Raw genomic sequence first — 25,477 nt, 5'->3', positions numbered from 1 at the left:
GAATAGTAGAATCATTTTAGTGCCCTGGAAAAGGCAATTCCTTCATCTCAGACTCCCCTCTGAATTTAAGGTCCTCGTAACTCTTGAAGAATCAGTTAGAGTCCCCCTTTCCTCGTTACTGAAGGAATGGAAAGAAAAATGCTTAACATTTTTATTTTGGAGAGGAGGGATTGCTTGCTATCGGTTTGGTAATCACTGTCATCCCAGATACTCTCAGTGAATACAAAGGAAGAAGAATAGTGAACTCTGACATCATTTAAACCTGAAGTTGCTCAATATCAGAAGGTATTCTGGAGCACTGATCACTTTTAGAGATGCAACAGGGGGACCTACCATAAAAAGCTCATTCCCTATTGTCTCCAAATACGACACCGCTAAGTAATTACAATATGAAAATTACCTTTTCCAAATCTTCCACGGGTTTTCTTCACTGGGAATTCTGCAATAGAAAGAAAGATATATATATTTTTAAAAATAAATAGCAAGAGGTTCATCTCTAAAATGAGACTGTGGCATTTAACCAAAGCCCTGCATTGGGGAGAACATGGAAAAAATCGCTATTGCGCCATCCCTAGGTCTTGTCTACATTAGAAAAATATTGCAAATATTTTACACTTTTGCTAACACTGGTTTCAGCTCTATTTACATGGAAAGGCCTGCTATAGCTGTGCTACTGTAACATGTTAAGTACATTGAGGGGGGGAAAGGGGAGATTCCTGGCCCCACTGAAGACAATGGCAAAACACCCATTGACTTCAATGGAGTGAGGATTTCACCCAGAGGTGAAAGTAAGCCGATGCGCCATACCGGGGCAGATCGGCTTCCCCTGGCAGCAATTGAAAGGACCTGGGGCTCCCAGCAGCAGCTGGAGCCCTGGGCCCTTTAGAGGAAGTCAATGGAAAGATTCTCAGTGCATAGATTTAAGGTAGAATTGAATCTCCCTCTTTGAAATAATCACTGGACTACAATGTTCTAAACACAGAACAATACACAGAGATCTGCTAAAACAAGAATACCTCCGTTAACTTAATGTTATGTTACAGTGTTGAGAAAAGCTGGGTAGACCTTGCAAATCCTTCTGCTTGTTTTCTATAAAACAAATTCTTGGATGCTAATTCCAAGGTCTGTAGTTTAAAGTAACTGAATGTGTCAATGTTACTCATTGGAAAAAATGCTAAATATACTTCATATTTCAATAGAAAAACATTATGCTAATATATGCCCAAGAAGCCTACAGCCCTGGAAAGATTATCCAGTTACAGTATGTGTTATTAGGTACATTCCATTCTTATGACTGCCAGCTTTGAAAAAATATTTGCATCAAAGTAGTACATTTGAATTATATTCTTTATCTGTTTTCCAAACAGCAGCAGGATTGGATAACAGGTCAAGGTCAGCAAGAAGATTGAACCAAACACTCAGGTCTTTAGGATTCTTTGCAGGTTCTTTCGCAGGCATCTCGTTGGTGTTCACACCCAAATTGTGACTTGATCTGATCATGTCTGTTCATCCATGAACACTCATGAAAATCTCTTGTTTACATGAACAGTGCAGGGAGGAAACTTTCATTTGTAACCATGCACAAACATTCACCTCAGAATTACTCACTTTAGGTCATCTAATAAGGGATCAAAAACTGGGACTTTATGGAAAGTTTGTGAATGCATAGGCCCAAATCTATGTGTGCAAACTATTGGTCAGACAATTTTGAACAAAAAATGAATCTGGGAAAACCATGATTAACCAATTCATAGACAGAGTCTGAATGTAACAATCTCCGCCACGGTTATCAGCAAGAATTGAAGCTGAGATTGTCAAAAGCAAAGCACAGGCCTCTACCACTTGATCTACAGTAGTAACAATAACCAGAGGCTCTTATCCTCTGTCGGGACCAGCCACTTAAAAAGAGACAGCACGTTACAAACTGGAAAAATGGGGAAAATCACTTATTTTAATACCCCCTTTATGTTCTTCTTCTTCCAGGCCCATTTCCAAACTTTCTTCCACCTCCAGTTAACCTCCTCCTTTCCTTTAAGTTCCTTCTTATAACCTATTCCTTCAAGGTTGCTTATAAGCTATGCTGAAATCAATTTAACCAAATTTAAATAAATAAAAGTTAATCTATCTATAAATACATGCTAGCTTCTTATGTGACCACATAACCCTACTGTGCTCAAACTCAGCTTGTCCCCATCCCCTGACAATTTTCTCTTAGTCTTCTTATCTACAGCTCCACCTGCAATTCACTACCTGCAGGTGGGCTGCTTCATGGGGCTTTTCCTGGATGCAGCAGTTCATCTCAGGCAACAAACTGAATTGGGACCTCAGTAAGGAAACTGTCCAGAAAGGAACTCAATCTTTATGTGCTCTGTGAATCACCATACACACATTTAGTATATAAGTATATAGTATATTAAGAGAATATCTTATAAGAAAACACCATGAAGACATAATTTTAATAGTCTTTTTTTAGTTCAGTATTAAACAATTTGTTCCTCTTGAATATGATTAATAATAAACATATCTATAGCACCATAACTTTCCATGGCTCTTCAGTTACAGAGGTGCTCATGATAAGTGCTAAATTTCTGGCACTGGTTTTTATTGCACTTCATCCCAACAGTCACGTCTCTTTCTGGGCAGTCTTTGACATATTTGTTCTTTTGAAAGCATCGTGCCATAATTTCATTTTGGACTTTTAAAGCAAAACTATCAGGACAGCAGAATCAGTATGAAGATCCACTGTGATGCATTTTCCTTCTTCCCCTGGGGTAATCCAGATGGCATCATTTAAAAAAATATATATTCTTCAAAGACAACAAATACACAGTGAAGTGACTATCTTTCATTTGAACATATTTCTGTCCCTTCCTGTTAGCAAAAGTTTGTACCTTATTGTAGTGAGGTGGTGTGGTTCCCGGCCACCCTGGAGAGGGATGAGCCCCTCCCACATCAGAGTGGTCGGAGCCAGTGAGTCCTGTGCCCGCCCCCCAGAGGTCAAGGTGCAGGACAGGAAGTATAAAAGCCCGACCCCAGAACTCACTGGAGGAGCAGCCGCTGGAGAGGCCAGATGCCTCCGGCCTAGCTCCTGGTTGGGAAACCCTGGTGACCTACAGCGGATCCGAGGACTGGCTTGACCTGCCAACACCTGAGGCTGCCCAGAGCCCAGAGGAGCTGCCCAGCCTGCCCCTGGCCAGTTACCCAGAGGGTTTGTTGTTTACTTGTCTTTGCTCAGCCCCTGCCTGAGGGCCTGAGACATTGACTCCTTGCTGCCCCGCCCTGACCCTGGGCCTGGGCCTGCTAGATAAATTCTGATAAAGACTCCCATGGCCAGGCAACTGGAAGGAAGTAGTGAGGCGGTGTGGTTCCCCGCCACCCCGGAGAGGGATGAACCCTGGCCAAATCTCTCTACACTTATGTATAACCCCACAACCTTTCTATTTTCTGGACAGGGGCAGCTCCAGGCCCCAGCACGCCAAGCGCATGCTTGGGGCGGCAAGCCGCGGGGGGCGCTCTGCCGTCACCACGGGGGTGGCAGGCAGGGTGCCTTCAGCGGCTTGCCTGAGGGAGGTCTGCTGGTCCTGCGGCTTCTGGACCTCCCGCAGGCAAGCCACCGAAGGCAGCCTGCCTGCCGTGCTTGGGGCGGCAAAATGCCTAGAGCTGCCCCTGTTTCTGGATGGTAACATCAGACTGTTTCACTACAGTCTACTTCCCCACATTGATTGCAAGTTTCATGCCAGAACATAAGAATGGCTCTACTGGGTCAGAACAAAGGTCCATCTAGCCCAGTATCCTGTCTTCTGACAGTGGCCAATGCCAGGTGCCCCAGAGGGAATGAAGAGAACAGGTAATGATCAAGTGATCCATCCCATATCGCCCATTCCCAGTTTCTGGCAAACAGAGGCTAGGGACCATCCATGCCCATCCTGGTTAACAGCCATTAATGGACCTATCCTCCATGAAGTTATCTAGTTCTTTTTTGAACCCTGTTATGGTCTTAGCCTTCACAACATCCTCTGGCAAAGAGTTCCACAGATTGACTGTGCTTTGTGGGAAGAAATACTTCCTTTTATTTGTTTTCAACCTGCTGCCTATTAATTTCATTTGGTGACCCCCAGTTCTTGTGTTATGAGAAGGAATAAATAACACTTCCTTATCTACTTTCTCTACACCAGTCATGATTTTATAGACCTCAATCATATCTCCCTTTAGCCATCTCTTTTCCAAGCTGAAAAGTCCCAGGCTTATTAATCTCTCCTCATACGGAAGCCATTTGTTGCCCTTTTCTGAACCTTTTCCAAATCCAATATCTCTTTTTTGAGATGGGGCGACCATGTCTGCACAGACTATTCAAGATGTGGGCATTTAGTTTCTCCGCAATGGCCTTATCGTCCTTGAGTGTTCCTTTAGCACCTCCATCGTCCAGTGGCCCCACTGGTTGTTTAGCAGACTTCCTGCTTCTGATGTACTTAAAAAAAATTGCTATTACTTTTTGAGTCTTTGGCTAACTGTTCCTCAAATTATTTTTTGGCCTTCCTAATTGTATTTTTACATTTCATTTGCCAGTGTTTATGTTCCTTTCTATTTTCCTCACTAGGATTTAACTTCCACTTTTTAAAGGGTGCCTTTTTGCCTCTCACTGCTTCTTTTACTTTGTTTAACCATGGTGGCTCTTGTTTTGGTTCTCTTAATATGTTTTTTAATTTGGGGGTATACATTTAAGTTGAGCCTCTATTATGGCAGAATCAGCAGTTTTCAGCATGTGATCTCTACTCTTCAGGAAAGATTTATTGTGACTGTACAGCTCCGGACTTATTTCATTAACAGCCAGTTCAACAGTTTCTCTTGCTATCTACCGTATTACTCAAATGCACTACTGAATTAATTTTTCCTGTGTAAGCTAACAACATTTACGAGTAGCTTTGCTCTGCAATCAGGCATAGAATCATCCACTGTAGGTATTTTCCAATACAAGAAAGATGAGACATCTTTTCTAAGATGGATATATAGTACACTGAACTGAGAATTAGGACCTATGTGTAATTCTACTCATATCAGCACAATCTAAACAAACATGAAAATTGCCTTTAAAAGTAATTTGCTTCTCTGCCAAGTTTGTGTGTTTCCCTTTCTTTAGCTCTCTTTTGTGCAAAATGATGCTGATTTCTTGGAGTCTGTTGATTGCACCAGGCAGTTGTCGTAGTGAGAAGCAGAGTGATGCAAACTGTGACAGAGAAAACACCCAGTGATCTCTTGGAGACTTTAATTTGTTGTTCATTGTTTTGATGCTCAGTTAATCTAACCTTAAAGTTCTGACCAAAAATATACCTTCTTATGGAAAAACTCAACATGGATATATTTTAATAAAACTAACCTTATTGAAAAATTTAAGTTTAATAGAAAACTGTAGCCTTTCCATAAGACTTTACACCATCCTATTTAATTGAATAGTAAATACATTTTACTATAAAATGATATTGGATGATTTAAAAGTTTATGGCAGTAATTCTCTATTAAATTCTATAAGTTTTCAGAGGTTTCTACAGAACCTAATGAAATCTAAGTAACTGCATAACTGCTCACCCACTGGTATTCCCAGTGTATTCATTTTGGAAATGACTGCAGGAATGAGAATCTTGCAATACTTGTCATTTCATATTTGGCTCACAGTTTCTGGAGAGGATTTGGGACCATTATTTGACACTCAGTTTGGCTCATTTATTTCTGCTTTAGTACTTACCAACAAAAAGGAAAATATATGAGATAAATATGTTTCTTTATGTGTCTCTTCTAGCTTTACTTTTCCAACTTTCTTTCACTGTGGCTTGTGTCTTTTTGTTTCTGTCTTGTTGGGATTCCCTCCGAGACCTTTTCCCACTTGGCTTCCCAAGAACTGAGTTTGACTCCAGATTTTTGTCACTCAGATATCTTTATTTGGCATACAGTAACGCTACACTGAGCTGATCAGACTCTAGTACGTGTGTGTGTGTGTGTGTGTGTGATGCAGAGTACATCACAATTCAAAAGTTACATAGAAACCCTTTCCCTTTATATACATTCTACATTTTTTTGCATTTACTATACATTGCATTACACATTTTTGGATTGGATTAGTTACTAATTCCTACATGGCATGCTTTGTCCAAGCATTGTTTGTTTGACCTACCTTTTTACCCCATCTCCATATTTTTAACTTATTTTGTCCATTCTTATTTTGTTTGAACTAAAGGATTCCCTGGCTGTTCTCCCTCTTATCTTAGCTGGCTCAGACATTTTGTATTCTTAGCCTACTGACCTATTTACTTATATTTAGCACAAACCTTCCATTTTCAGCCTAATAATTCATTTACCTCCCTAATCCTATCTTCTAAGAAATAAGGCCTCCCTCATGTGCTTAATTACTTATGATGTCAGGCCTACCTACATTCTCATATCTTAATTAGTTCGCATGAACTTTTAGCCTTTCCTCCGTGCTTGCTCCAAAGCACTTTCATTTCTGGGGTTTATATGAGTGGTCCATGGAAGATGCATGCACATCCCATTATTGCTGAAGTGCTGTGGCAGTGGAAGTTTCATGGGTATCTCTTGGGTGTTTGTTTATTTCTGATACATTTCCCTTTTAACCAAGCATTTCTCATTGTGTGAGTTTTCCTTAATTCCTAAATTTAAAATATTAACAAGAAACATTTTGTTTGCGGCATAGATACAGCTGTGTTGAAACACTGGCAACATTAAGATGTATTTAAGCAGTTAAAATAATGCTGAGATATTACAGAGGGAGCACCAGATTCAACAGTAAGATCCAGTTCTACTGAATCATGCTGGTGAAACTAGATTAATTAGCCAGTTAACCTGGGTTTATGGTTAACTGGCACTGAAGGTGAATTTTGGCCATAAAGCCATTTTATCTGGTCCCTATACTGACTGTCACCTTCCAGCTACTGGTGTAGAGAAGGCACAACAGATGCTCCTATGTTGTGTCATTCCCTGGCTGCAGATTCACAGCCCCTTTGGTCCATTAGCATCTGCCACAGAGCTGCTGTTAGGTTACCTACTAGGTATCTTAAATATGCTTGAGGCCAGACTTGTACAGTGAGTCAGATTCTTAGCTGGCATAAAGCAGCTTGGTTCCATTTCAGTCTATGAAACTATGCCAATTTACCCCAGCTGAGATTCTTGCACGGGGGGGATTGGATCAGAAGGCAGCAAAGGTTAGCTTTATACCACCTTTAAAAGCTTTCCAAGGATTTGCCCCAACACCTTTTGCCTTTGGAGTTTAGGGAAGGTGCCCTCTTTTTCCTGCCTCAGACTCTGTCTCTAACAACCTGACTACATTAGATTGAGGAGAAAAGAGCCATCTGGTGAGATCGAATTCCTCTCATGGCACCTTACTGATTACATATGCTCATGACTCCTGTAAAATCTTCACCCTTGATTCATTATGTATCAACCTTTCTTTCCTTACTCTTATCCCCTCTATCCTGATGGACCATTCCAAGTGACCACAGGGTTACATGTTGGCATGAGGTACATGGAAGAGACTTCCCTACTCTGTATCTGTGCCAGAAGAGGAGAGAGAAAATGCTTTGGTGTTCCAGCTGAATCCCAAGTCCAGATGACAATGGAAGTGTGCCAAGTGTCAGTCTGGTGGATAGCAAACAAGAAGCTAATCCTCACACTCCAAAATCCTGACCTTTTTAGCATCAAAAACAAATCAAGAAAGGAGCTTTGTTTGCTATTCTGATATATGTGCTTTCTGTTCTTGAGTAGCACGAATCCCCATGACTACAAACAGGTTAATCATATTTTTCTAATAAAAAAGTTGTACCCTGTTGTACAACTGATAAAGACCCCTTTAAACAAAGGCTTTTCCCTTTGGATAATTTTGCTGGAGAATAAAGATTTTTAGGATAAATACTTACATAGCCTTTGTTTGTATGGTTTTCTTTTATGAAAGTTTAATAAATATTGAAATTAATTAGGGGATTGGTTGCTTACAGGATACATTAAATTAAATCCTTGGCACAAATTTATGAATATGACCTCAAAGAAGGAATTTTGGTCTAGAAATCCCAATGGTAGTGAAATATACAAGTTCTATGCCAAATAGGAATGATACGATTTGACTATTTTATATTTTTCTTTTTAAAATCTACGTTAATACTGTATGAGTTGTAATAAAAAATAGTATTAGTTATTTGTGATTCAAAGACATGTTTGTTACAGAAATGTATATGATAAACAATATGCATTTACGGGGGCCAGGGAATCATCTGCTTTGTGGAGCACAAAATCTTTCACATTATAATATTCACTTAGGTTTTGATGCATCTAAGCACTTACGCATGTGTTTGACTTTAAGCTGCAAAGTCGTCCCATTGACTTTAAGCCTACGCTTTAGTGCTTTCCTGAATCAGACTTTTAGCAAATTAAAAAAGGACTCCATAAATATTCCACAGTCAACCCACAAGATTCAATTCTGTGTAGGACAAATAGCGAAAGAGATTGACAGGGCAGTCTGGAGCAGCCAAGAAAGGAAACATAAGAAGTGGGAATGGACTGGGATGTGATTACTCATGCTGGCTTTGTGTACTGGATCAAGAGATTCCAGAGTTCATGTTCACCTGAGTTGAACTCCTGTCCCAGCTGGATTTCCTGCCAAGAACAATCTCCCTCCTACATCCGGCAGTTTCTTAAAATGATTATCTTAAAAAACAAGGCTAAAAACCATTTGAATTGTAAGGTATTTTTGTATGCTAATGAACACCCAAACGGGTAGGGAAAAAACCCCCATAGAAACTTGCTTTTAAAAGAAAGAGAAGAAAAAAATGGTAAAGGCCTTTGATAAACTGTATTAACGTCTACAAAAATAATTCTGGGCACATGGCTGCAGAAATACTAACTACTATCTGCACTGCAGGAAAAGGAAATTCAAAAGATGATGTAAAGGCTGTACCCCTCCTGAACCCATGCAGAAGTGATTCCCCAGTGAGGTTACTGAGCCCAGTTAGAACTGGGTTAAATGTATTCAGCCTGTTCTTTCACACTCTGAAATGCCGATTAACACTACCTTAATTGTTATAGAATCTTCAGTTGCTCCAGCATCCTGGGTATCTCATCTGTCAGTCACATACTAGCATATCATTATTTTGGTACATCATTCTTACATGCACTTGCTGCTGGCTGAACTTTAATTTTTAATCTCAGTGACACTAGGGTAAATACAGGGCAAACTACTCATCTGAAACCCCTAAGAATAGATTTAGGCTGCTTTCCCCTATTGCAACTTCACTTTTAGAGGAACTTCCGCCTTGAAGGCTCTGTTCTGAGTCTTAGCAGAAGCCAATAAAACTGAGTCTTAAATTAGTTCATTGTCCAGAAAGCTACACTGAAAGATCTGCTGATGGAAGGGTTAGTAGTGACACAGTCATTATCATTGTCACAGGTCATTGCTGAAATTTTCCAGTGAAATTTCTATGCACCAGAGGTAGCTCAGTGTGTGACGTGACTACTTCAAAGTAGAATCCTTATAAAATATAATATTTTTAAAAAATTATAATTAAACCCACTTTGCTTCTAAAATCTGCAATCCAAACATTTGACAGGCTATGAAATCCGACAGTTTGCAGTGGGGTGGGGGATGTTCTAGTGGGCTAGGTATAGAACTAAGTTTGACAATGCAATAGACTGGTGCAGACTGAGCAGAAAAAAGGTGTATGTGGTTAAGTGATAGAAGTTGCACTGATCTGGCGTTCAGTGAGTGTGCAAAATGAGTACAACTTTCTGTCTGGGAGAATCAAAGGAAGCAGTAGGTGGCAAGGGAATTAGCAGGAGGGTGTAAGATAACTTAACCTTCTTGTTTGTTGCTTTTCTGTTCATTTCTGCCCCCTCAACATGTACATTGCCTACCCACTGAATGCAAAATTGGTGTAAGGTATACTATTGATATTTATAGCTGTTAACATACTTCAGCACATACGTCATTCTTAAACTCAGGCTTCCATGAGAGTTCCTTCTTTTTAGTTTACCTTGCTTACTGAATTTATCCCACTACTTCAGCCCAGTTAGGCCTCACGACGCCCCATTAAGTAGGAATCCTCACCTCCACGTGACAAATGGGGAAACTAAATCAAAGAGCAGTTAAATGACTTTCCCATACTCACACAGAAAATCATTGGAATAAAATCCAGGTTCTTAATCCCATGCCTACCCTCACTATTCATTAAGGAAGCAATATACCTGTTACTTTTGAAACTACAGTCCCTCAGCCATAATCCTGGCTTTGACCCAAATTCAATCTATGGATGTGACTAAGTGTTAAACTTTCTACCTTTATTTCCCTATCTGTAATAAAGAGACAATAGAATATTTATTTATGGTACCTAGCTCTTGGGAGGATTAGTTAACATTCACAACCTATGAGGAGAAGCACTATGTACAGTAAGTGCTAAGTATCAGCAAGAAACATTTTAGTACTTGATGTGACCTGCACACCTGCTCCCTTCACTCTTCTCCCCTCTACGTCATTCTGACACTTTGAGGGAAAATAGGCACGTTAAGAAGCTGTTTAGGATTGGGCTAGTGACATGGCTCTTGGTCAGGGGTGGGCAAACTTTTTGGCTCCAGGGCAGGCTATGAATCCTCATGAATCTGGGGGTTGGGGTGTGAGAGGGGGTGAAGGCTCCTGCTGGGGTGAGGGCTCTGTGGTGGGTTCAGAAAGGAGGAGTTCAGTGTGCAGGAAGGGGCACAGGGCTGGGGCACAGGGCTGGGGGTGGGGGCTCCAGCTGGGGGTGTGGGCTCTGGGGATGAGAGTTTGGGGTATAGGAGGGGACTCTGGCATTCGGAGGGCAGGAGGGGGATCAGGGCTGGAGCAGGGTGCTGGGGTGTGGGAGGGGGTCGGGGCATGGAAGAGGTTCAGGAGTGTAGGCTCCAAGCGGCACTTACCTCAAACAGCTTCCAGAAGAGTGACATGTTCCCCCTCCAGCTCCTACGCAGAGGCACAGTCAGGTGGCTCTGTATGCTGCCCTGTCCGCAGATGCTGCCCCTACAGCTCCCATTGGTCGTGGTGCCCCGATCCCGCTCCCCTACTGAAGCACCAGACCCTGTTCCCCGGCGGGTGCTCAAGGGCCAGATTAAAATGTCTGAAGGGATGGATGTGGCCCCCAGGCCATAGTTTGCCCACCCCTGCTCTTGGCAGTTTTTATATGGACACAGATTTTTTCTGGGACTCCCCTGAGACACATTTAGGATGTAATCTAGAGCCCAGAGAAATCAAGGGAAAGACTCCCGTTGACTTCACTGGGCTTTGGGTCAGGCCTTAGTGACAGACTCCGAATTGATAGACATGATGGAGAAGAAAACAGATTGCCCTTTGCATCTAGCGTGTAACACAGACACAGCACAATGCTGTGAACTGCGTTGTCTTAAAGCTGCAGCATCCTGGGTCAGAACAGCAGGAAAGGGTCTTTTGAATTCTTATTGTAAACTCCTAGTTTCTAAATGATTTTCCAGAATTAAATATTTTATTTTATGAGATACAAAAATTTGCCAAGCATGAAGATGATACATACTGTTCCCAGGAGGTCAATTTTTATCCTGCAATTCTGGCCTGATGCCTAGAGTACATCAGCATATTTCCAGAGCTATGAGGAGGCATGTTATAGGGGCATGCTTTGTACATGGTGAGGACAAACAGAATGACACTTACTGACGTTTGCACAGAAACCTATCAGAAGGGTCCTCAGATTGCTTCACAAAAAGTCAAGACAGCTTAGTTACATATGAATCTATCTCAAATGATATCTCATTGCTCAGTCTAGGAATAACTTAATCCCTTATGTCAGTGGGTCTCCTGGGTCCATTACTATTTAATACCATATTTTGCAATTGGGCAACAGAGGGTTTGTGACTGAAAAGTGATTTCTGTTGAGGACACAGGATTAGATGAATCCTTGAATCTTAATGGATTCATACATCATTTGTATGAATCTGAGTTCAAATAACAAAAACTTTTTTACAGTATTAAAAATTACTGGAATACTTCAGGCTGTTTTCACTCACGCCCCAGAGACCTCTGGCCTTCAGCTTCCACCCACTGCTCCTCCTGCGCTTCACAACCATTTCCCCAAACCCCTTTCTGGCTCCCTCCTGAATCTACATGACACCTTCCATCTGTCTTCCATCTAATCAAAATCCATATCTGGTATCCAAAGGAACTTGGAAGCGCATGCCTAGTGATGTTATGAGTCCATAAATTTGTCACATTCATGAGGGGGCAGTAGCTTTCTGATTTAAGAGCATCTCTCACTCGGCACTAGTGAGGCCACATCTGGAGTATTGTGTCCAGTTTGGGGCCTCTCACTACAGAAAGGATATGGACAAATTGGAGAGAATCCAGCAGAGGGCAACAAAAATGATTAGGGGGCTGTGGCACATGACTTATGAGGAGAAGGTGAGGGAACTGGGCTTATTTAGTCTGCAGAAGAGAAGAGTGAGGTGGGATTTGATAGCAGCCTTCAACTACATGAAGGGGGGTTCCAAAGAGGATGGAGCTAAACTGTTCTCAGTGGTACCAGATGGCAGAACAAGGAGCAATAGTCTCAAGTTGCAGTGGAGGAGGTCTAGGTTGGATATTAGGAAAAACTATTTCACTAGGAGGGTAGTGAAGCACTGGAATGGGTTACCTAGGGAGGTGGTGAAATCTCCATCCTTAGAGGTTTTAAGGCCCGGGCTTGACAGAGCCCTGCCTGGAATGATTTAGCTGGAGTTGGTCCTGCTTTGAGCTGGGGGATGACCTACTGAGGTCTCTTCCAACCCTACTCTTCTATGACTATAGCCCTTCTGAAGGCTGATTTCACAAGGATAGAGCCCTAAGCACTTTATGATTATTATTTAACAGAAAGTTTGGTGTTCCCTCAATACTCAAACTCCTATTCTACATAAAATGTCATTATCAACTCTTCTACAGAATAGTAATCTGGCATTGTTTTCTCAAAGGTCTTTTTCATATAAGTTTTGCTTTTGAAATACTCAAGTTAAGTTGCTATAACTATAATAAAGGTTATCTAGTCTTATTACAAAATGCATCTAACTGTAGCCAAACATTTCTGTAATAGATCCTCCTTACACAATATCCAGTTTCAGTATCAAGTTCAGACAAAGCAATACTTCCCAACCACAAATTGCTGACATCTATGAGAGATAAACAAGGAAACAGGAGATATACCACCTTCACATCAAAATGACTTCTGTGATTGATATGAGATTTTAATATGCTGTATGAGGAATTTTCCTAATTATGCCGAATTTACGGTATAATTTGTAAAGGTGTGGACACCTACAGGCCCTTTGGAAGTGAGCAGGAGGTTTAGGTGATCAGTTTTTACAAAAAAAAAATCAAGCCATTCAATTTCCCTCCCTCTTCAATACCAGAGTAAACACTATGCACATTTCGTCCAGACTGACAGCATAACTGTACATTTGGCATCTTAAATGTGTATCTTGGTATGATCCTATTATTTTGTATCTACCGGTTAGCTGATGAAGCCTCATTCAGACTGTAAAACTTAGCAATTTACAGGCAGTACAGAGAAACAATAATTAAGAATATTATTTGTGAGCATTATTCATGGTTATTTCTGCCCCTTTGCCAAGTAGCTGTGGCAAATGTCTGAGGTCTTGCAGATTGTCTTTTCAGTGTAGGAGAAGCTGGGGATGTGAGTCTGGGTATATTTTAATAATAACTTTATTTACACCAGTCCCGGAACAGAGGTGTTTATCAGCATCCAGACGATCCCTTCTTTCAGCAGTGTCAGCCCGACACCCAGGGAGCTTCAAGAATTGATTTTACACAACAACCTTTACCCAGAACCTTGCAGAAAAAAACCTTCACACCACGTCTTCCCAAGACAGAAGATCTGCTCACACTAAGAGTGTGTCTACACTGTAATCACAGGGTGTAATTACAGCTTGAATAGGCATACCCAAACCAGCTTTATTCTAGCTATCTCAGCTCCCAGAGCAGTGAAGTCATGGCAGTGCGCACTGTATAAACCTACCTGGAACCCTGGATAATTGCTAGCCTGCACCAAAGCATGTGCGCTGCTGCAGCTTCATTGCTCCAGGACCAGCGTTTAGCTAGATTAAAGCTAGTTTGGATACATCTGCTTGAGATGTAATCACACCCTGGGACACCACACCTATAGACGTACTCCCCCAAAAAGAATTTGGATGACTATGTAGCAGCACCATCTGGTGACCCCTGTTATAACAGTATTATTGTGATTATTATTATTATTGATATAGCCCCTACAGGCAGAAGGCCCCATTGTTCTGGGAAACATAAACAAGAGATGGCCCCTACCCCTAAGAACTCACAATCTAGATATAAGACACCATATGAATATAAAGGAAATGCAGGAGGACAGGAGAAAGGATACTGACCTGATACCACGCACATATCCTGGCATTCTTCTAGTGTTATGAAGTTGTTCTCATTGCCATGGCATCCACCGTATTCAAACATCTCACACTGGCGGGTTTGAATGTTGAAGTAATACCTTGTATATATTGCTTTACAGTCACCGCCATCTGCCTTCAAAGCACAGATTGAATTTCCTAGCTTCAGTGGTGGTAAAGCAGCACCTATGATGGTGGGGAGAAAGGTAGCATGATACCAAGTGTTGTGAAGTTAGTTTGGGAATTTAGCAATATATCTTCAATGGGATTAGAGATTTAAACACTGGCCCAGATTACAGCTCTGACCCCGAGACCATTTTACCTTTGCTCTGTCCCTTGCCCTTGCTCCTGTACTCTTTGAAAGGCATGGCACAATATTTGGCCCTTGATGTTTTGTACAGCTTTAATGTGTGCTTATAAAAAATAAGATCATCTGTATCAGAACCCCAGTTCTAGAAGTGGAACTCTGATTGGTGAGGGATTTCTATATCCTATCAAAACAGCTCAAATTTTAGAACATAAGAAGGACCACACTGGGTCAGAACAATGGTCCGTCTAGCTCAGTATCCTGTCTTCTGACAGTGGCTAGTGCAAGATATTTCAGAGGGCATGAACAGAATAGGGCAATCAGAGAGTCATCCATCCACTGTCATCCACTCCTAGCTTCTGGCAAACAGAGACTAGCGACACTCAGAGCACGGGGGTGCATCTCTGATCATCCCGGCTAATAGCTACTGGTGGACCTATCCAGGAACTTATATAGTTCTTTTTTTGAACCCCATTATAATTTTGGCCTTCATGACATCCCTGGCAATGAGTTCCGCAGGTTGAGTGTGTGTTGTGTGAATAAGTACTTCCTTTTGTTTGTTTTAAATTTTCTGCCTATTAATTTAATTGGATGACCCATAGTTCTTGTGTTATAGTCTGCATACAGGTTTAAGACTAGACATACAGGTTTAAGACTAAACATCTACAACTAGACAGTTTGACTGAACCATTTTTTTTGTCAAATTACATAGATTTTGATGAAATTTTATTTTGAACACAACTGGAAAAGTTATTCTGAAAATGTCACAAGAAGTTGTTTCACTATTTTCCTAATAGTAAGTTTCAATGGTGTTCCTTTGACTTTTTGTTTTGAAATTTATTTTATTTTATATACTAAAGTAAAAAGAAAGAAAAATGGTCAAAATACAAAATTATTTCAGTTGACCCCAAATTAAAATCATTTTGGAATTTTGTTTTGCATTTTTAAATTTTGTTGTGTGTGTGTGTGGGGGGGTGCCTTTTCATCTCAATTTGAAAATAAATTGAAATCTCACTTTTTTTTTTCAGAATAGAACATCCATTTCCTGATCCACTCTAGTTAAACCACCTAGTTCCCCTTAGATGACCCTTGGATTTAACCACCTTTTTTCCTCTAGGTAAAATAGAACTTGCCATTTGAGTAAAAAAATACCTGCCTCTCAGAGGAAGTAGACATTTGGGGCTAGAGTGAAGCTTATAAACTAGAGTTGTATGTTGTTGTGTTTTTTTTTTTTTTTTAAAACACACACTGCACTGCACTGGAACTTAGGCAACATTTCTCCTCAGCTACTGATGGAAAGGTTAACGAGCAGCTGCTACAATGTGCACTTCTTGGGACCTGCAGGAAGAATTCTGGTTTCTGTGAAAGAGTTACAGTGTAACCCAAAGAGTGAAGTGTGCACTTTGTTCAATGCCTGGGGAACTCAAATCTGCTATCCAATCATCCTACCAGGTAACTAGCACTCTCAGGGCACTAGCAGGGAGCAGTCCTTATGTCACCCAATGGACAGCAACCAGCCCCTGTGCAGAGGGTGCAAGGTAAGGCGACAGGTCCTCCCTCTTCTCTTCCACCCAAAAAATATTGGGCACAGTTGAGCCTTTGTAGTTCTTTCTATTTAGATCTCTTAGGTGTTAATGCTATTAAATAATTAGGATGACGCCATACACCAGACAAATGCTGCTGGAAATGAGCTAGAATGAGTAGGAAACTCTAGCACTGAAGTAGAGAGCAGCCTTTGAACAAAACCAAACCAGAACGGTCCTCCAGAGGGCAGCACCATTCTATTAAATAACACACACTACTGAGTCATAAACCTATACATTGCAACTCATAGGACTGCACAAACACTCTATTTTTTAAACGTTATTAAGAAGTAAATCTGTAAAATCATTAAGGTGTGCACAACTTTAGAATATTTAGATTAAAGTAAATTGACTTGAGTTGAAAAGCTGAAATCTATACCTTTTAATATGCAATATAGCTTGATAGTAATGACATATTAACTATAGCAGAAATCTTGTCAGCTAGACTGTACTGCTGAGACTATATGGGGATGTTAAGACAGCAGTGTAGTTGAAGACCCAGTTAAGTACCCCTGTGGATGAAGCTCTTTCACTGTTTACATTATACTGTGCACCCTTTTTTCCCTCCTAGGGCTGTAAAAGTTTTAGAGGTGTATGCGTGTGCTTTTATTGAAAGCCAAACTGACAGCACTTCAAACTGAAGCCTTCCACTTACCCATAGAACACACACAAAATAGAATATGGTAGTGCAAGATTTTCCTCACCAAAATTAGTCAGAGTGAGGACGTACGTTATTCTCCTTGTGCCATTTAAAGCATTGAGCTCTCTTAAGACTGCCCACAAGGATACCCATGCAATGGCTCAGGGGACAAGGTGAGAGAGAAAGGGGACAGGAACTCACATCACATCACAACTGACATTAAGTAGAATTTGGGTGCCCAGTCTCAGTTCAGAAGCTAATGTGGCCTGGTCCCTCCAGTCCCTCTAAGACACTGACCTGCCCCAATCACTTCTGGTCCCTCCTAGTCAGGCTAAAGACACAATGCTAAAAACTCTGCATTGCTGTTGGCCAACCTGTGCCTATTCGCTGATATTTATTTTTTAATTTGCAAAAATGGCCTAATAAAAAAAAACCCTTAAAGGCCAGATTTATGCTGATTTACTCTAGCTGAGACTCTATTCACTTAAATGGAACTATATAAATTGCAGAGAGAGGACTAATTTCCACTACTGTTAATATTATAACTTCATGGCCTTTAAATGAACCATTTAAAAATTAATGTCTTCTATGATGAGAACACGAGAGACTGTAAAGGACATAATCAGATTTTATGTTCCTAAAACAGGTAGCTAGGCAACAAAATCTGGATCTAAGTGCCTAATTTTAGTCACTTCCATTTGAAAATTGTCTCTAAAGGTCTGTATCTCAGTTTCCTCATCTATAGGATATTTATAGGTTTTTCCATCATAAAATGCTGATTCACTGAAATCTGCACCTTCCATAGGAATGATTCTGTCAAAATTCTGATGGAAACTAGGTAGGTTTTCAATGGAATCCTGCTTGTCAGGCAGGGTTCTGATGAAAACATGTCTGGTTTGCTGCCAACTTGCCTGAACCTCACAGGTCTGTGGCTCCTAAGCAGCTTGGTCTCCTCGGCTTCCCAGGTCCAAGCAGCAGGCCAGGGGGACTGCTGAAGAGTCAGGGTTCCAGAGATTTCCAGGTCTCTGCCAGGTGGGCCACCTCACAGTCAGGGCTTCCAAACATCCTGGCTACGGAGCAGCCTAGAAGCCCAGGGAGCCTCAGTTCCTTGTTCAGCTCTGTCATTTAGTCCTTTTGAAAAGGCAATTTGGGAATTCCCATGCCACAGGAAGCGTCTCAATTTCATTTTTCATTCTATTCTGCAACCAATTTTATTGTTGTTGAAATGTTGGAACTTCCCACAAAATGGGATTCCCAGTTTCCAGCCAGGTCCAGATATTTACCTACCTCAAACTGGTGCTGTGAGGGTCAGTTCATACTGGTTGAAAGTGTGCTGAGATCCTTAGATAGAGGGTATCATATCAAAATGTTAGTGATTCTTTCTTCTCAGAATACCCATGAAAACTCAAGCCTCTAAAATCAATGTAGGTCAGTGGGGCACGAAAAGAGGGCATAAAAACCTTTTGTGCTTCCCAGACTCAAGAGGTCCAGACACATGGCTACATCAACACGTTTAGCATCCTACACGTTGTCACATCTATGCCATATGATACTGTCTTCATCTTATTAAGCCAAATTATAAGGCAGAACGGACATGTAAATTTAATCATAGAACCATATGATGAGGATGAACAAATTACTATCTAAGAGGAGGTTTGCTGCTCAATGAATGAGAAGAATAATCTGTCTCAGCAACTAGCTATTTTCCAATCAAAACCACAGAAACAAATGATTGTGTAACTTACTTCTCAAAGCCTTTCCTCTGTTTACAATGGGAATGACACTGAAACTACTGTTGTAACATTGTTGTAGGACTGCAAATGTGCGTATTGTACGTGCCCTGTTCTACACTGTCTCAAGCTGTGTACACATTTATTTTCTTAAGAATTATAGTATCAATATAGAGACTCAAGAAAATGTGCAATGTTGAAGTCACAAAAGGCCAAATTCTCCCTTTTTGTACAAAGGCCAAGTAAATAAACTATATGAAAAAGGGGTTTCTGTGGGATTCAGAGGATTGGAACCATCCCATCAGTCTCTGGAGCATTAGTAGAGCTGTTTCTCATTGTTTTAAACTCAGCAGTTCTCATCTCCTTTAGTTGATTTGGAATTAGCTTTATTTTCCCAGCAATAACGAAGAGTTCTAAAATGGATGAGAGTTTGGCCAGTGGATCTGTGTAAGCACAGATCCACCTTTACCCATTTCACACTTACAGGATAAGGCATTTGCCTAGCACTGCTCTGTTGATTACAGATGCTGCAGATCCACCTCCATACACAGTCTTCTGGCTCCCTTCACAGTTGAATTATATTGATTCTACTCCATTTTGGTCCCTACATTCTGGTGGTGTGCCTAGAATTTACACCTTAGTGAAGGCTGATGAAACTTCAAGAGAAACATCTCTCCTTGAGGACTAATCTTAGGAAGAAAATAAATTAAGCATCCATATAATATGCCAGAAGAAAAGTCTGTAAAGTCATACCAGAGGTATATATACCCACAACCCAGGAATATTCCGTTTGATGCACTAGAGATCAGAATTTGATCCAATTTCTCAGAAGCATTGTTTTAAGGAATGCTTACAGCTGAGCTTTTGGGTGTAGGGTCCATGTACAGTGGCTACCATTTAAAAAGTCTGTATTTATCAACAGTTTCATCAGAGTGTTATGTCAGAGGCCTAATATAACATCTTTATAATTCTGTTAGTAAGTCATGTTGTAGCTTGAGGCATGTAAAACCCAGGTTTATGTGAATAGACAAGAAATATTGATAAAGCTTGATCAGCACAGTTGAAAACTGCACTTTTTTTTCTGGGTAGACATACCCAAAGAGTCCAGCTTGACTTTTAGATCTTGAGTTGAATATTTAGGGCTAATGGTTAAAAAACCAACAACCATCATTTACTTATCAAATGAATAGACTCAATACCGAAATCATGGAGACAATAAATATAAGATCCATAATGGCATTGTTACAAACTCACTTTTCAGAGCAGAGCTACACTTTAACTCAGCTTTGAAAATAAAACCTAGGGATCCAGTCATCTGCATTAGAAAGATTTTACACAGGAATATTTCAGAGCTTGCATGTGCACTTTCTCTTCTGTTTGCTGAGGTTACTTATTTCACACCACCCCAGGCATCTTTCAGTAGTTATTCTTATTTGTAAAGATATGCTGTCGTCATTATAAGCTTTCTCATAAATGCCTTTTTTCTTTGATAAGTATTATCAATACTAAGCAGCTTGTCATTGATGAAAAAGGGGTTTCTTTTTCTCTCTCTCTGTCAGTTTCATTTGACGACTTACCACCCACACACTGCTAAGAGCTTTTCCTACCAGTATATCTGAATCCTCAGACTGTCACATTAATTCTTGATAAACTTTCACATCATAATAACACCACATTTGAATGTCAGTGACTCATTTGTTTTAAACTTCAGATCAAATAAAGGGCACCCAGCCACAAGTGGTATCATGGGACACTTTATGCAACACAGAAACAGTTATGTAGCAGGTTGGCATTTTCTGTAACTTTTTGATACCCTTATTCTTTTAATTATTTATTATTTGAGCACTGATACTGTTCTCAGCGCCATGCAGAACATATTGGAACACTCTCTATCCTGCTGAGCTTCCAGTTTTCAAACTGCCCTAATTTAAACAACATGGGGGTTTTTGATACAGGCTCTTCTATTCAAAAGGATCCCAGAGCATGATTTTACATGTTCTTTGGGGGGTTTAAGAACCACTTTATCCACCACAGAAATAGAACCTCGGGTGCATTTCTGGAGTGACACATGAGAGCTGTTTAGCAGCATTCAACACCACTCTACAGGACAGGAAGAAAACACCATAAGTGAAATTCTGCCCTGAATGAAGTCAATAAGAGTTTTGCTGTTGACCACAATGGGACCAGATTTCACTCCACATCTAAGAAAATTGCAGGAGGAATTTTAGGTAGGAAAAACCTAATTATAGAATAGGAATTTGGTGAAAACATCAGACAGCAGCCTTCCTTTTACAAAAAGTGCTAAGGCGTCTTCAATGGATGCAAGAGGACTTGGTTCCATATCTCAAAGACTAACATTTCTTTGATTTGGAATCTGGATCCAAGATGTGGGAATGCTCAACATAATGAGTTCATGACTGGTTTTCAAGTTATTGGTTGTGAAAGCATCACAGACTTGAGAAGGGGTTTGAGTTTTCAGCTGTGCTTGAAAGAAAAACAAGTAGTAATCTGTAAGCAATGTGCTTTGTTGTTCATGACCCTTCCCTCCCACCACAAAAAGATTGTGAAGCTTAGTCTACTAGGCTTTTTAGTTTAGTAATTCAACTAGAAATTGAAGTGATCTGTGCAACAATTTATCAAGGTTGTTGAAATTGTAACAAGAAACAAGAGTTTCACAAACTACTAGGAAGCGACGAGTTTGTCAAAAGAAAATGTTTGTACTGTATAGTATAGAAAGGATGCATGTTATGCAAGGTCATGTCAGCTTTTGCAAAAAAGGGAGTTTATTTTTGGACTTCAAGGCTGCGAGGTAAATGTAAGCACAAATTTATCCAGAATGACTCAACCTGATTATGAAAGGAGGGAATTTATTTGGTGCAGAGCTAGGATGTTATTTTCAAATTTGATGACACTGATTGGAATAAAATCTGACTACACTGACTATATTTCTATTGTAGCTGATGACTATGCAGAATTAATACTTTTATCTCATGAACATTGGTGTGGGTGATGACTGTTCATCCTGGGCCAGATATGCCTTCCCTGATGCTAGAGCTATAAAACCCATCCTGAGTCTATAGAGTGCTAATCCTATTCTGATATCCTCCCAGTCACTCAGTGGCTGCCACCTCCTGTTTTAAGACTCCATTCCCAATAGCCTTTAGGGATATTATCTATGAGATACTGTGTATACTCAATGTTTTCCCTGCTCTGTGGTTATGGACAGTGTGGGGCAAGGGAGAAGAGGCATGGGTGTCTCTGGTTGATACATACAAGCTTCCCTTAAACTGGACACCCAGTTGATCTCTCTAAATTTGAGCTGCCAGCTGGGGGAGGTATCAAGCCACCAGGGTCACTCAGAAAGGCGGATAAAGCATTTATTACAACACCCATACTCTATGTTCTTTGAAGGACTCAACAATTTGATGGTCAAGATCCTGCCTCTCTCTCTTCCCATGGCAGAGAGGCAGGATGCAAAGAGGCCCACCTGGAAGGGAATTCATTTAAGAGAGCTCCTAGTCCCCTAAACAGTCTTGAACCAACTGTCCACTGAGTAGCTCTGGAGCTACTCTTTACACCATTCTGCGTTGGGCCCAACCTGTTGAGAATTAGGTAATCTGGTGTGAATGCCTACTTACAGATGCGTTTATATGCCCATTACTGCCATGTCACCATAGGCCAGGATTTGCCTTGTATTGATGTTGTCATACTGTGTTCTGAATGGCTTAGAGAAAAAGTCCTATTACATTTTGAAAACTGCATCAAAATTTTAACATGGCCTCTTAGTTTTTCACATGAAGCTAATGTCACATGCAGTTAATACACTTGCCTGTGCAGATGTAGTAACTGTGTATCTAAAATGGGCATGCCTAGAAAAAACTGGTGTGCCTGGGTAAGGGGCAGTCTTTAATTGCACCGTTAGAGGAACAACTCTTGAAAAGAAGAGCGATTCTGTGAGCTCCTGTTTTGTGGAGAGAAGGAGAGTGGTGTATCCCCACCCACTACCAGACCCATCATATTCCTTCCCCTGGTACATGTGGAGAGTACAGCCATGATTCCACCTACTCCCCAAACATGCAAGGAACAATCCTTACTCCCTGCCCAATTGCATAGGATACATGCACAGTATAGCTCTTATGGAGTGATGTTAGCAGCTGGCATGGGGTTTGTTTGGAACTGTAGCGTTTCAAAAGGGTTGGGAGACAGTCCAGAAGCTGTAGCTTGGAAAGAGCTTCACAACTGGTTTACACACACACACACACACACACACACACACACACACACACTCTACTTCACAAGATCTGTCATTTTTATGCCACATTCTTAGTATCTCACTGCAAGGGCTACAATCCAATACATTATTTAGGACTGCTCTTTGCTTGGATAAGGTCCAGTTCTGTTTCCACTGAGTTCAATAGGAAAGCCCTCTGGGCTTTAGTGGTGAAGGTTAAGGTCCATGATTCTTGTTTCATGCAATTTCAGATGACGAAAGAGTTAAACTTGTAAACTCTTACCTGGGATATCCTGGTCGTCTTCTCCATCTTTTGAGTCTGCAGTCGCATGCCATGGGACACAGCCCAACAACAGGAGTAAGGTAGTAACTAAGAAACAGCCTCTCTTCATTTCTTTCATCTTTCTGAATAACATACAAATACAATAAATATTTAATAAAGTTTCCTGAGAAACAATGTTGTTCAAAAGAATATGAAAAAAAAATCCTGATCCACAAGATTTTGAACAGTATAATACACTTTTACATATATGACTAAATACACTGTAGCTCATGTGAGATATGTGTGTGTGTGAGTGTGAGTGTGAGTGTGAGTGTGTGAGAGAGAGAGAGAGAGAGAGAAATGTATGTGTAAAGAAAACATAGGCCTAGATTCTCAGCTGTGCTCTGCAAGGGATCAGGTTTCAGCTCTCTGATTCTGAGATCCCATCCTCAGCACAGATTAGAAACACAATTAAGAGTCACCAAGCAGTTACGTTTATTTTAAGATACAGTTTAAATCAGATCCCAGAGCATGGATTTCTTTAGATGCGGCATTTCAGTTTCCAAAGTCAACTTCAGTTCAACTCCTTAAAGAAGATTTACATTGTACAAGTGATCAACTAAATTGATTGCACAACAACTAGGATTCTATCTGAAAATATATCTATCTATACATATATATTTAAAACAAAATATGATGAATTTAAGTTCATTGGCCATATTTTCTGCTGGTAAAATTCCACTGAAGAAAATAGTATTATGCCAGCAGAGAATTTGGCCCTATATATTTTGAGAAAAGTCATTCACATAATTTATCACCACAAGCCACTAAAGCTCCTTTTCTAGTATTTAGTTTCTTAGTAACGACTAATAAGTTTAGGGCAAATTTTTTCAAAGGATCTCAGTGCAGTTTCTAATTTTGTGTACACAACTCTGAGCTCACAATCATTTGAATATAGAATTCTGCAAGCAAAAATGGTATTTGTATGTATGAGTGACAAAGAATGCAGGGGTGCAGGGGTGACAAAGAATGCATGCAAATCTAGAGGCTACTTTTTGAAAATCTGGCTTTTAGTGCCTAGATTTGTTTTGTTTTACAGAAACAAAACACCTTCACACTAATCAAAGATACCTTAATTGTTCCAGAATATTAAGTGGACAATGAGATCACTGAGAAAAATCGTGCACCCATCAATTACCCAATACAGAGAGGGATTATCTGTATTGCAACACCCTTTAGAAGAATAGCGCATGCACTTTTCTTCATTGCAGGCAAGCTCTCAAATAAGTGCAAGGACTACATTTGTTCCTCGCCCCTCCATTATGCACCCAGAGATTATCTCACCTAACAATATCTAGATACAGTGCTTTACAAAGGTAGTCAACATCCTTGTTGTGCTTTAGGGCTAGATACATCATGGGATTTAGGGGCCTAACTTCTGCTTTAGGTGCCTAGGTCCAACATATAGTCACCACTGAGATCTAGGATTGCCAATTTTGGTTGGATGTATTCCTGGAGATTTCATCACATGACAATATTTAATTAAAAATTAATCTGTAATTCCTGGAGACTCCAGGCCAATCCTGGATGGTTGGTAATCCTACCAATATCCTCAAAAGCCTGCTCAGATGCTGCCTAATCCTGTAGGTGCTTAAATTCCCCAGTTGCCTACATTTCTTCCAGGAAAGTCTCTGAGGCATCTAAGTTTTCTCTGATTGGTATGTGAAAAACCACCCACGTCCCAATGCTGCCAAGTTGCTCAGCTCTTTAACTTGCACCTAAGCCCCAGCAGGATTCTTACACAACCTGACAACCTCTCTCCTCACACTTCTTGTAAACTCAGATACAGAAGAAGAACGGCCCTATTATCTCAATCCTGCCTGGCTGAGCTTGTTACATCAGATACATGGGAGGTGTCATTTTCTTTGGTTATTTGAACATGGATTTATGAGAGGAATTTTGTCTGAGACAGACTCTGGGCCAAACTTTTAGTTCACTAGAAAAATGAAAGCATTACTAGCTGTAATCTACGTCTATCATTTCTATCTGCCCAGGAAATTAGATGTTCTCATCATTATAGTACTTGAGCAACCCACAAACATTTAACATTTTTTCCCCTCATAACAGCCTTTGGAAGCAGGGAATTATCACCACCACTTTGCAGATGAACAGACGCATATGAGCCCAGATCCTCAAAAGTTAGGAGTCTAAATATCTTTGAGGATCTGGGCCATAGAGATTAGTTTATTTGCAGTGGCCACACAGAA

The 25,477-nt window shown here is 40.5% G+C and overlaps 1 protein-coding gene across 4 annotated transcripts in view; it reads right to left on the bottom strand.

Annotated features, from left to right (window-relative positions):
- The window catches only part of TFPI (tissue factor pathway inhibitor), a 147,154-nt gene that overhangs the window by 16,231 nt on the left and 105,446 nt on the right, over positions 1-25,477 (bottom strand). For all 4 annotated transcript variants that reach the window (XM_039494714.1, XM_039494718.1, XM_039494717.1 and 1 more), the window contains exons 2-4: positions 23,232-23,353; positions 14,443-14,643; positions 401-439 (exon numbers count right to left, since the gene is read on the bottom strand). In XM_039494714.1, coding sequence (XP_039350648.1) covers positions 401-439; positions 14,443-14,643; positions 23,232-23,353 — 362 coding nt within the window. The remainder of the gene's footprint in view (positions 1-400; positions 440-14,442; positions 14,644-23,231; positions 23,354-25,477) is intronic.

Source organism: Mauremys reevesii, linkage group 11 (genome assembly GCF_016161935.1).
Source record: "Mauremys reevesii isolate NIE-2019 linkage group 11, ASM1616193v1, whole genome shotgun sequence".
Classification (NCBI taxonomy): Eukaryota; Metazoa; Chordata; order Testudines; family Geoemydidae; genus Mauremys; species Mauremys reevesii.
Note: the sequence above shows the minus strand (reverse complement) of the source record. Positions and strands in the feature narration are given on the sequence as shown.